This window comes from Aquarana catesbeiana, linkage group LG01 (assembly GCF_042186555.1).
Source record: "Aquarana catesbeiana isolate 2022-GZ linkage group LG01, ASM4218655v1, whole genome shotgun sequence".
Lineage (NCBI taxonomy): Eukaryota > Metazoa > Chordata > Amphibia > Anura > Ranidae > Aquarana > Aquarana catesbeiana.
The window spans coordinates 682881202-682895198 of NC_133324.1; the positions used below are offsets into that span (position 1 = coordinate 682881202).

Sequence of the window (13997 nt, forward strand, 5' to 3'; positions counted from 1 at the left end):
AATTTACTAAAGAATAGCTCATGAGATAATTGAATCACGTGACACATTTTTTCCAATAATCTCATGAGATGCTGAAAATGTCAATTCACTATCACCTTATGAGTTATTTACCTCAAAAAGCAAAAAACGCTCAATAAATACCTCATAAGATGTTTGTAAAGTCAATTCACTAAAGGAAATAAATAAATAAATAAATGTATGAGGTAAATAAGCAGTGGTCCAGTCATGAGGGATTTAAGGAATGTAAAAATATAATAGCCAATTTGGAATAGTCTTTACCTTTTTCGATCAGTTCTCTCAACAGTAATGTATAGAAACCTAAATATGGAAATACACAGAATCATTTGCGTTGATTTACTTAAAGTATAACTAAAGGCAAAATTTTTGTTTTTTTTTGTTTTGGATAAAGTGGAGATGGATTAGACCCCTTGTCAGGTTTTTATTGCTGTCTGTGTCCCTGTTAGGGAGATTAACCCTATCTATTTGTCCTGTTTACCGTTATAATTGAAAATGACAGAAAATCCCAAATTTTGAGCTGTCCCCAGAAAAGTAATAGAGGGGACATTTTCCAATGTGGACACTAGTTCTGGTGACCTGGGGGGCCCCAAGGGATTCTTTTCAGTTATAGGGATTTCCTCTCACTTCCTGTTTTGGCTATTGGACAAGAAGTGAAGGTAAATCTCCCCAATGACAACATTGTCTTTTTTATTGGTTCAAGAATAGTATTTATGTGTGTGATTTTTTTATACTATTTTCATTCAATATTTGACATTTATAAAGATATTTTGTATGTACTTCATTTAACTTAGTTGTTTTTGATACACCACGTGTGTCCTGTGAAAACAGCTTCCCTTTGACTGGTATTCTAGTCACCTTTTTTCTCTTGTATTAATACATATATTGCAGGGACCACACTGACTTAGTGAGTTGGCATATTTCTATGGTTTAAACCATTTTACCTCTTTATTAGCACTAAAAACCGACAGGGGTTCTAATCCTTCTCCACTGTTACTATCCCACTGGATATCATGTCATGAGATAAAATACCACATGGTTTCATGACATAAATATCTCACATTTAGATGAAATAACTCATGCTTTTGTTTAGAAGCTTTTTTTGTGAATTGCAAAAACTTTTGAAAAACGTTATTTTATCTGAGCGACATACCTCTTCGTGAATTCAGTCCAATGACTTTAACAGGAAAAGTGAAAGCTAGCAGAGGCAATATTAAATGCCCTGCAGTAGAAATGAAAAAGACAAATCTGCTGCTTTATAGGCCATGAGTATGTTTAGAGGATTATCTGATTGAAAGCTGATCCTTTGGTTTCAATGGCAAGTATTATCAGAACTCCTAAGTGACGAAAAACCAAGGTTCTCCCCATTGGTACGAAATCCACCCTGACAAAGCTTAACAGTTTTTCAGTTAATATTGATAACGCCATAGTCTGGGTGTCATCCTTGATAGCACACTATCTTTCCAAGCTAACATCAGTAATGTCACTCGTTCAGCATATTTCCATCTACGCAAGATTAATCATCCTCGTCTGTTTCTCACACCTAACAACACTACTGTTCTCATTCACAGTCTGGTCACTTCCCTCATAGATTACTGTAACTCTCAACAAGAAAAGCAGTACAGTAGATCTTCAGCAGCAATAGACCCTTTGGGTCCATTCGGTCTGGTAAGTGCTTATTTATTAGCTGGTGGCGGGATTGTCACTCACCATTAGTGGATTGGATTCACCCTCTCATGTGCTCTTCCCCATCTTCTTTATGGGACTTGTGGTTCCTCAGTGGATTTCTATCTCGGAATTGGTGGACGTTTATGTTATTGCACTTATTTTTATTCAAATAGACCCTTCCCAGCAACAACAGATTCCCCAGCAACAATAGATCCTTCCCAGCAACAATAGATTCCCCCAGCAACAATAGACCCCCAACAACAATAGACCCCAGTAGCAACAACAGATTTCTCAGCATTAGCCAAGCATCAATAGACTCTCCAGTAGCCAGCAACAATAGACCACTCCCTCAACAGTAGATCCTTTCCAGCAACAATTGACCCTTTAGCAACATAAGCCAACCCAGCAACAACAGATTCCTCACCAGCCACAATAGACCTCCCTAGCAACAATAGATTCCCCCAGCAACAATAGACCCTTCCCAGCAACAATAGATTACCCCAGCAACAATAGACCCTTCCCAGCAACAATAGATTCCCCCAGCAACAATAGACCCCAGTAGAAACAACAGATTTCCCAGCATCAGCCCAGCATCAATACACTCTCCAGTAGCCAGCAACAATAGACCACTCCCTCAACAGTAGATCCCTTCCAGCAACAATTGACCCTACAGTAACATAAGCCCAACCTACCACAATAGTTCCCCCACCAGCAACAATAGACCTCCCCAGCATCAATGCACTGCCACGTAAAAATATATGCCCTCCAGCTACGATAGACCCCCTCCCTCAACAGTAGATCCCTTTCAGCAACAACTGCCCCCCCCTAGCAACAATAGTAGACCTCTGCCATGCAAACATAGATCCCCTCCAGGAACAATAGAACCCCAGCAGCCAGAGCTGGAGGTGCCAAAATTGCATTCCCACTGAAAAAAAGCCCTGATTATTATTATTCATTTGCACACTTCCTCCAGGGCACTGACACAGAATGTAACACAGCTAAAGGATCAGCATAACGGCCATACGGCTGGTATTTTGACTATCACAACAGTGAACCATATTAAGTTGTGCTGGCAGAATAATTCCTATTATCTTTACAGTACTACCACAAACTTTTATTAAATAAACGTGTTGTTATTTCTCATTTATTATGTTATTAATGTAATGGAATATTTCCCGCTAATGTACATATTGCTCAATAGTGTTGTTTCTGCCAAATCCAAAGATCCCTTTGCTCTTATTAAAGAAGAATCTGCATGAGTGGGCTGGTGTTAATAGTTTGAAAAAAGAACACTGATGCTTTTCCCAGGGGCTGGAGGATGGAGCTATCCCAATGACGATGCAGTGGGCTGATCCTTGGAGTTCTCTACATCTCTTCCATCCTCCTCAATATCCACATTTCAATGTGCCCATAAGCATCAGAGTGGGGCTGTGCAGGCTCAGACCTGGTTGCTCTCTGACCAAATACATCAGTCAGGTTGAACTTTGGAAAACTTTTTCTCACCACCAGCAAAGGAATTAATAGCAGCTAAAGAAAATGGGCACTGGGGATTATATCTGTGTTACAATGAGTGGAGGAGCACCCTGGGGCTTCAGGCTGCAAGGTGGAAAAGAGTACCATGAAATACTACACGTGTCCAAGGTAAGATGACGCATTTCTTTATCGGTTTTGTGTTTGTAAGTTAAATAACACATATTGGGGTAGATTTACTAAAACGTGTGCACTCAGAATCTGTGCATAATAGCCAATCAGCTTCTAACTTCAGCTTGTGCAGTTAAGCTTTGACAATAAAACCTGGAAGCTGATTGGTTTCCATGTAGAGTTGCACCAGATGTTGTAGTAAATACCCCCCATAGTCACCAGATTTTTTTTTTTATTAACTGATAGGATAACCAGATATTTTTTTATGTTTAGTTTATAAGTCTTGCATATGCTGAGGAAAACTCTAATCATAAGAGTGTGTTCCTTGATCAGAGAATTTCCAAACTTATCTCAGATTTAGATCAGAGATTGTGTTGATGTTAACTGCAATGAACTCTTTGATCATCTCTGAGCACGGGGAATTCTTCATGTCAAATTGTCAGAAAATAATTGCTGATTCCACATACGCAACATGTTGTTTAATGGAGCACAGATAATGCCTAACAACTTCATGCACAAAGTTACAGGGTTTTATGAAGCTTTCCAAATAGGTTACAGCTTTATACACAGCCCAGGGGTACTGTAAGAACTAACAAATGTGCTCATGTTTACATTGAGACCATGTTTAATGTCATTTTAATGGCATGCTGGCCCAACTTCAAAACAGGATTCACACGACACCACTCGACAAGCGCAGGGTAATACATCAAGCCTAAATCCAATCGTTTTAGTAACTCATGTTATGAACATATACAGACTGCTAAGTTATACAAACACATGCAATGTTTAAATTCATTTGCAAGTGATTCTTAAAAAAAAAAAAAAAAAAAAAAAAAAAAAAAAGGTCCACTTAACCGAAAGCAGATTTTCACCTTTTTTGCTAATCTGGCTAATCTGAAGTCTAATGTACACTTAACTCTAATTCTAATTCTGTGTGATCTGCTATGACAGGAGGTGTTGGAAAATTGTCTTTTGGATAAATATTTTGGAGGACACAGGAATAGACATTTAACATTTAAATCTGCTATTTTATACATCAGAAAACAAATTTACCATGTTTGCAATAAAGTATTTCACTTCAACTTTTGAGCAACAAACTTTTCCTGTGTATCTTATATACAAACTAGATAAATTCTGCCACCTAGTGGATTGATTTTGAATTTATAAATAGATGTATTTGGAATGCTAGAAGAAGCATTGTTTATTTCCTAATAAAATGAATTTATGTTCAATCATATAAAATGATTGCCTAATACGCTGCCAATTTTAAACCCCTCTAGGTTGTAGAAAGCGTAATTTAACTTGTTGCATTGTTTCAGAAGCGTGCTAGGTGAAATGGAGCAGCGGACATTAGAGCGTTAAAGGGGTAGTAAACCACACCATTTTTTTTTTAAACCCTGCAAAGTAAAGGCATAATGTGCAAGTATGCATCGCATACTTGCACATTATGAAATACTTACCTTAGAACAAAGCCCTCCAGCGCCGTGCTGTCACCGCTGACAGGCGCTTCCATCTTCACCCAGTCTTCCTTCTGGGTTTGCGTCCTCTGGCCATCTGATTAGCTGTGCCACAATTATATCACTCCTGCGTGCACGAACTGTGGCACAGAGTTTTTAAGGGATGGCACAGGTATGCCATCGCGGGCTGCATGCAGTGTGAATTTCTTGTAAACCGTGCAGGTTTAGGAGATTTTCACAGTACCTACAGGTAAACCGTATCCTTATTATAAGCTTACCTGTAGGTACAAGTGCCAAAAAAGTTTGCATTATTGGCAGATGCAGCCACCGGGGTTTCCTGTGCTGACATTTTTTTGGGGGCCTTCTCTTTCTCTAGCATACTGACATCTAAGCAATAACTAGGGAGACATCTTCAGTGGAGCAATGGGTCTAAATTGGAACTACAGACAATTAAATACAGATGAAATGATACAAAGAACACCCTAGTCTTTTTTTTTTTGCTGTAGTTCAGTAACACTTATGCCCTGTACACACGGTTGGATTTTCCAACGGAAAAAGTGTGATCGGATTGTGTTGTCGGAAATTCCGATCATGTGTGGGCTCCATCTGACTTTTTCCGTCGGAATCTCTGACACACAAAGTTTGAGAGCAGGCTATAAAATTTTCCGCCAACAAAATCCGATCGGTTATATTCTGATTGTGTGTACACAAATCTGACGCACAAAGTGCCACGCATGCTCAGAATAAATGAATAGACGAAAGCTATTGGCTACTGCCCCGTTTATAGTCCCGACCTACGTGTTTTACGTCACCGCGTTCAGATCGATCGGATTTTCCGACAACTTTGTGCGACCGTGTGTATGCAAGACAAGTTTGAGCCAACATCCGTCGGAAAAAATCCATGGATTTTGTTGGAATGCGCGATCAATGTGAGATCGTGTGTACAGGGCATTACAGGTGTTATGCCTGATCAGGAACAACTGCCGGGTTCCCTTACCAGGAATGGCAGCGGCTGCACCTGACAGCCAATCCGAAGATCGGCTGCAGTGCCGACATTGTGGGCTCCCTTGACAAGTAAGTGTCCATATATTAAAATTCAGTAGCTGCAGTATTTGTATCTGCTGACTTATTTTTTTTCCTGACCGGGCAGTGAAAAGAGAAGCAACACACTGATGACTTCATCTGTCACTGTGCTCTTTCTTCCTGTTAGAACATTCCTTTTTAGCACATGAGCACTGCAACACAACTGATTGGCTCCCCTAGTCTGAGCTCTGCTGTGCAGGGATTGCAAAAGGCTAATATCAAGTCATATTCAGGCACTTACAGAAAGTGCTTGCAATTAAAGTGAATACATTCATTGCATAGTTGCAATTACAGAATACAGAACTGCCTGGAATGTATTGTAATATAATTATATCAAATCCTCCAATTAGGACACTCTTTGGAGTGTGTTTGTGTCATTGGATTTCAGTGGCATTCCTCCACATGCCCCATTTGCCTTTTATGCCTTGTACACACGACCAAACTATCCGGCGGAAAAGGTCAGACGGAATCATTCCGTCGGACATTCCGATCGTGTGTGGGCTTCATCGGACTTTTTCTTTCTAAAATTCTGACAGACCTAGAAATAGAACATGTTTCAAATCTTTCCGACGGAATCAGTTCCTATCGGGAAAACCGTTCGTCTGTATGCTATTCCGATGGACCAAAAACGACGCAAGGGCAGCTATTGGCTACTGGCTATTGAACTTCCTTTTTCTAGTCCCATCGTACGCCATCGCATTCTAAACGATTGGACTTTGGTGTGATCGTGTGTAGGCAAGTCCGTTTCAGCGGAACTCCGTTGGAAAGACCGTCGGAGTCTATTCTGATGGAAAGTCCGGTCGTGTGTACGCGGCATAACAATTTAAATACAAAGCAGTAGTATTATTTCTTTATCTAAATTGCCTTTATGTAGCTGTGTAAATATGGTAAAGATATCCAAGTTGTCAGCTCTGAGCAAGCTACTAACATGAATGGTGCAATGCTTTTTATGTAAAATTGTTAAGCTATATAAATAATAAAATAAAATGGTGGCTGTGCTAAGGACATTAGCTTGTAAGATACATTTCCATGGTGCAGGAACTCACATACCTCTCAAGTACACTGAACAGTATAGTACAGTGATGGCAAACCTTGGCACCCCAGATGTTTTAGAACTACATTTCCCATGATGCTCAACTACACTGCAGAGTGCATGAGCATGGGAAATGTAGTTCCAAAACATCTGGGGTGCCAAGGATGGCCATCACTGGTATAGTAGAATATGTTAGGTTCCATTTGCAAGGGTGTTACTACTACCACCATAGCCATATTATGAATATTATGAATCTCAGAGGCAAGACTCTGCTGATTCCTGCGTCTGCGATTGACAGTTGTGTGCAGATAGCTGCGGCCCATACCTGGTACAGTGCAATGACAGGTTGTCGGCAGCTACAGCTATTCGCAACTGTTCATGCAGCCAGCGATTACCTGTGGTAATTGAGACTGGAAGCACACAAAGTGCAGGTAATCGCTGGCTGTGCAAACAGCCTTGAACAGCTGTGAGCACCAACAGCCTGTCGTTGCACTGTACCAGGTTGGGGCTGCAGCTATCCACACACAGCTGTCAATCCCAGCCGCAGGAATCAGCAGATTCTTGCCTCTGGGATTTGTAGCTTGGCTAAACACCCATGCAAATTCAGCCTTGGACGGCCACGCAACTTACATTCTATACAGGCCTTGAGTTTTCCAACATCCAAGGTGTATGACAGTGTTCTTCAAACTGCCACCCGGGGGCCGGATGTGGCCCTTTGCTTGCCTTTATCTGACCCTTGAGGCATTATTTCTGCCACTTACACTAACAATTGGACACTATTCCTTCCACTAACACCAATGATGGGGCACTATTCCTCCCACTGACACCAACAATGGAGCACTATTCACCCCACTGACACCAATGATGGAGCACTGTTCCCCCCACTGACACCAACAATTGGGCACTATTCCCCCCACTGACACCAATAATGGGGCAATATTCCCCCCCACTGACACCAACAATTGGGCACTATTCCCCCCACTGACACCAACAATGGGGCACTATTTTTTCCCCGTGATTCCAAAGATGGGACATTGTTTACACCACCTGCGCGGAGTGCGGCTCTCCTAAAGTCTGAACGATAGTAAACTGGCCCTTTGTTTAGAAAGTTTGGAGACGCCTGGTATATGAGAATCTAAACATTTCAGTTTATAGTCAGTCGAGTAGGCTCTTACACTACATGGTTGAGATTAAACCAAAAGGAGAATGTAGAATAAAATTTTTCAGCCATATTTAGGACTATATAAAGTTAATGCATTTTAACTCACATTAATACATTTTAATAAATTCAATTAATTAATTTAAATTCACTCCCTCCTCCCAACATACAAATTTAGTTTTTAATGGCTTTAATTGTGTGTACATTAGTTGGTCACATGTTTACTTTCTGGCTCCAGGATCTTTTTGGCTTATATGCAGTTGCACAGAGATTGTGATCATGTTGCCCCTGTGTGAATGGGGTCTAACAGGCCACAATGGGCCAAGAATAGCACCTGCACTCTCTTTTCCAGTGTAGTACACCACATCACATGGCAGTATATTACCTCATGCTGTGCTACAACGCAGGAGTGTTAATGGTGCATTGGTATAGTGTTTTGGGGTGCCATTTAAAATGAACTGCACTGGTACTGTATACAGTGCCTTGCAAAAGTATTCACTTCCCTTGGCTTTTTACCTATTTTGTTATATTACAGCCTTTAGTTCAAGTTTTTTTTAATCTGAATTATATGTGATGGATAAGAACACAATAGTCTAAGTTGGTGAAGTAAAATTATAAAAATATATACATAAAACTATTTTTCATAAATAAAAAACTGATAATTGGCATGTGCGTATGTATTCACCCCTTTTGTTATGAAATAAAAAGCTCTGGTGCAACCAATTACCGTCAGAAGTCACATCATTAGTGAAATGATGTCCATCTGTGTGCAACCTAAGTGTCACATGATCTGTCATTACATATACACAACTTTTTGAAAGGCCCCAGAGGCTGCAACACCTAAGCAAGAGGCACCACTAACCAAACACTGCCATGAAAACCAAGGAACTCTCCAAACAAGTAAGGGACAATGTTGCTGAGTAGTACAAGTCAGGGTTAGGTTATAAAAAAATATCCAAATCTTTGATGATCCCTAGGAGCACCATCGAATCTATCATAACCAAATGGAAAGAACATGGCACAACAGCAAACACAACACAACAGCAAACCTGCCAAGAGACGACAGCACGCCAAAACTCACGGACAGGGCAAGGAGGGCATTAATCAGAGAGGCAGCACAGAGACCTATGGTAACCCTGGAGGAGCTGCAGAGTTCCACAGCAGAGACTGGAGTATCTGTACATAGGATGACAATAAGCCGTACACTCTATAGAGTCGGGCTTTATGGCAGAGTGGCCAGAAGAAAGCCATTACTTTAAGCAAAAAACAAAATGGCATGTTTTGAGTTTGCAAAAAGGCATGTGGGAAACTCCCAAAATGTATGGAGGAAGGTGCTCTGGTCTGATGAGACTAAAATTTAACTTTTTGTCCATCAAAGACAAAACGCTGTCTGGCACAAACCAACACATCACATCACCCAAAGAACACCATCCCCACAGTGAAACATGGTGGTGGCAGCATCATGCTGTGGGGGTGTTTTTCAGCAGTTGGGACTGGGAAACTGGTCAGAGTTGAGGGAAAGATGGATGGTGCTAAATACAGGGATATTCTTGAGCAAAACCTGTACCACTCTGTGTGTGATTTGAGGCTAGGACGGAGGTTCACCTTCCAGCAGGATAACGACCCCAAACACACTGCTAAAGCAACACTTGAGTGGTTTAAGGGGAAACATGTAAATGTGTTGGAATAGCCTAGCAAAGCCCAGACCTCAATCAAATAGAAAATCTGTGCTCAGACTTAAAGATTGCTGTTCACAAGCGCAAACTACCCAACTTGAAGGAGCTGGAGCAGTTTTGCAAGGATGAATGGGCAAAAATCCCAGTGGTAAGATGTGGCAAGCTCATAGAGACTTATCCAAAGCGACTTGGAGCTGCGATAGCCGCAAAAGGTTGGTTCTACAAAGTATTGACTTTAGGGGGGTGAATAGTTATGCACATTGACTTTTTCTTTTATTTTGTCCTATTTGTTGTTTGCTTCACAATAAAAAAAAAAACATCTTCGAAGTTGTGGGCATGTTCTGTAAATTAAATGATGCAAATCCTCAAACAATCCATGTTAATTCCAGGCAACAAAACACGAAAAATGCCAAGGGGGGTGAATACTTTTGAAAGGCACTGTATGTGAAGTGAGGTTTCTCTCCCAATGTACTTGTCTTGCTGTATCTCTGTTAGGCAGATTCAATCTAAGTATCCTGGTGACCATTGTCAGTAGCATGGTTCTAATGACAACCTCGTAAGAAAAAATATTCTTCACTTCACTCCCCTTCTCCATTCATAGAAGCTATACTATAGCTTCCAGTAATGAAAGCGATCTATCTGCTCAAACTGTTGGTGCAATAATAATAATAATAATAATAATAATAATAATAATAATAATAATAATAATAAAAGGAGGGCAGCTGAACGAATGAAAAGTCTGCCTCCTCCATTCATAAAAACACTTTTCATTGCAGGAGGCTATAGTACCGTTTTTTTTTTTTTAAATGGAGGAGAGGGGCATAGTCCACTTTCTTGATTGCCTATGGGCCAGCGGCTTATATTAACCACTTCAGCCCCGGAAGGATTTACCCCCTTAAAGCAGAGTTCCATTCAAAAGTAGAACTTCCGCTTATGCGTCTCCTCCCCCCCTCCGGGGCCACGTTTGTCACCTTTCGGCGGGGAACAGGTACCTGTTTTTGACAGGTACCGTTACCCACTTCCGGGAGACCGGGCAGCGGCCCAGTCTCCCAGGAGGTTGGTCCCTCCTTCTTTCCTCTGCCACCGGACCAATTAGAAGGAGCAGCACGCTTTGTGCATGTGCAGTAGGGAATCGGCTGTGAAGCCCAAAGGCTTCACTGCCAGGTTCCCTTACCAGGAATGGCAGCGGCTAAACCCGACAGCTGATCCAAAGTTCGGCTGCAGTGCCGACATTGCGGGCTCCCTGGACAGGTAAGTGTCCTTATATTAAAAGTCAATAGCTGCAGTATTTGTAGCTGCTGACTTTTAATTTTTCGTAAGGGGGGGCTGGACCTCCTCTTTAACGACCAGGCCATTGTTTGTGATACGGCACTGTGTTATTTTAACTGACAATTGCGCGATTGTGCGACGTTGTACCCAAACAAAATTGATGTCCTTTTTTCCCATAAATAGGGCTTTCTTTTGGTGGTATTTGATCACCTCTGCGGTTTTTATTTTTTGCGCTATAAAATAAAAAAAGAGCAACAATTTTGAAAAAAACCCAATATTTTTTACTTTCTGCTATAAAACATATCCAATAAAAAAAAATGAAAAATTTTAATTTCCTCATCAGTTTAGGCCAATTTATATTCTGCTACATATTTTTGGTAAAAAAAAATCCCAATTAGCGTATATTGATTGGTTTGTGCAAAAGTTATCGCTACTACAACTATGAGATAGATTTAGGGACTTTTTATTTTATTTTATTCTTTACTAGAAATGGTGGCGATCAGCGATTTTTAGCGGGACTGCTACATTGCAGCAGTCAAATTGGACACTAAGTGACACTTTTTGGGGACCAGTGACACCAATACAGTGATCAGTGCTAAAAAAAAATGCGCTGACACTGTATAATGACACTGGCAGGGAAGGGGTTTACATTAGGGGCAATCAAAGGGTTAAATGGGTTTCCTATGTGTGCTTTCTAACTGTGTGGGGGATGCTGAAATCATTTCTGATCAGTAGGAATAACAAACTCCCTCTGTGACAGAACGACGGTCTGCCTTGTTTACAAAGGTCAGACCTCCGTTCTGTTATTCCGCCGAATGATCGCAGCCACCTAACCCGCTGAGTGGGCCGCCGGTGGCGTGTGCACCCGAGACCAGGAAATGCAAACAACGTACAGGTACTTTGTTTCACGCAACCGGGCCGCCCTGCCACAGTATATGGGTGGTGGGCAGTCCGGAAGTAGTTAGACCCCAAAGTACCTGAAGATTACAGATGGGGGGGGGTATCTGGGAGGGGGGAGATGACTGAAAATTTAAACAAAGAGAGCAGCCACCAGCACAAGGGACCCTTCTCGTTAAATGTAAATACTATTATTATTATTATTATTATAATACAGGATTTATATAGCTAGCGCCAACAGTTTATGCCGCGCTTTACAATATAAAAGGGAGACAATACAGTTATAATACAATAAAATACAAGAGGATTAAGAGGGCCCTGCTCAGAAGAGCTTACAATCTAATAGGGTGGGGCAGGTGGTACAAAAGGTTGTAAATGTGGGGAATGAGCTGGTGGAAGTGGTAGGAGATTTGTTGGAGACGTGATAGGCTTTCCTGAAGAGACGAGTTTTCAGGGATCGCCTGAAGGTAGCAAGAGTAGGGGATAGCCGGATAGATGGAGGTAGCGAGTTCCAGAGGTTGGGAGAGGCTCTGGAGAAATCCTGGAGACAAGCATGGGAGGAGGAGATGAGAGAGCTTGAAAGCAGGAGGTCTTGAGAAGAGCAGAGAGGTCGATTTGGGTGATATTTGGAGGCAAGATTAGTGATGTAGCTCGGGGCAGAGTTGTGAATGGCTTTGTATGTTGTGGTTAGTATTTTGAATTTAATTTGCTGGGTGATTGGGAGCCAGTGTAGGGATTGGAGTAGAGGGTTGGCAGACACTGAGCTGTTAGTAAGGTGGATAAGTCTGGCAGCAGCATTCATGATAGACTGAAGAGGGGATAGCCTATGGAGAGGCAGGCCAATGAGAAGGGAGTTGCAATAGTCAAGGCGAGAGATAACAAAGGAGTGAATGATGAGCTTGGTGGTTTCATTTGTTAAAAAGGGGCGAATTTTAGAGATGTTACGGAGGTGAATTCTAAAAACTTTTGACGATGATTGGATTTGAGGCTGAAATAACAAGTCAGAGTCTAGGATTACACCTAGTACCCTGGTGTGAGGGGAGGGACTGATGGTTACTACAATTAAGTTTAAACACAACAGCTCATACTAACGGCGCACAAGATTCTCTCTTAGCTCACCGGGTTGTAAAAGTTGAAGGATTTATCAGAGCAGTTGCTGTATGTTAGTTTTTCTTACCTCCTTCAACAATTTCAAAACACAATATAAAAGTGTTAAGATAAAACAAGAAAGGCAGCTACTCTTAGAGGCTGGGATATGACTTATGCCAACATGTTACCTCCCTTTCCATCAGGTTGTTAAGCCAGTTGTTGCCGGAGGGCTATCTTCCTGATCAAGCAGCTAATGCCGTATACACACGACCGGACTTTGACAGCAAAGTTCCGACAGAACAAATCCGGACAATTCGATCGTGTGTGGGCTTCATCTGACCTTTTCTGTCAAAAAAAATCAGTCGGACTCTAGAAATAGAACATGTTTCTAACCTTTACGACGGACTCGAGTCCTATTGAAAAATCCGTTCATCTGTATGCTAGTCCAACAGACAAAAAAACTACGCAAGGGCAGCTGATGGCTACTGGCTTTGAACTTCGTTATTCTAGTCTGGTCATACGTCATCACGTTCAAATCAGTCGGACTTTAGTTTGATCGTGTGTAGGCAAGTCCGTTTCATCGGAACTCCGTCGGAACTCAGTGAAAAAGTCCTTCAGAGTTCAAAAAGTCTGCTCGTGTGTACGCGGCATAAGAGGTATTTTTTCCCTTTTTTTTATAAGTGATTACATTTCCTCTGTGCTCAGCTGCATAAGAGCTGGGGGAGGTGAAGTAGCAGTACACTGCACTTCCCAGTGAATGGCTATGAAGGGGGAAGGGGGGTGTCAAGACAAGTCTGATTATTGAAGAAGAGCAATGTGAGTTCCCAGCATAGCTGCTGCTTAGTGCGGTCAGTTTTTAATAGGAAAGCAGAGGGACTGACAGGAACACCAGGGATTTCACACAGGGAAGCAATACAAAGAGAACTACTTATTCATACAAGTACATGGTACAGCAGGCACATATCAGGAATATGAAATGTTGGGCTTACATTTACTTTTGCTCAAGGCTC

At 41.5% G+C, this 13997-nt stretch overlaps 1 protein-coding gene across 3 annotated transcripts in view; it reads left to right on the forward strand.

The window, feature by feature from the left end:
* The first annotated feature begins 3051 nt into the window (after nucleotides 1–3051).
* The window catches only part of SYNPO2 (synaptopodin 2), a 324557-nt gene continuing 313611 nt past the window's right edge, over nucleotides 3052–13997 (forward strand). For all 3 annotated transcript variants that reach the window (XM_073603239.1, XM_073603247.1, XM_073603256.1), the window contains exon 1: nucleotides 3052–3324. In XM_073603239.1, coding sequence (XP_073459340.1) covers nucleotides 3220–3324 — 105 coding nt within the window. In that variant the 5' untranslated portion in view covers nucleotides 3052–3219. The remainder of the gene's footprint in view (nucleotides 3325–13997) is intronic.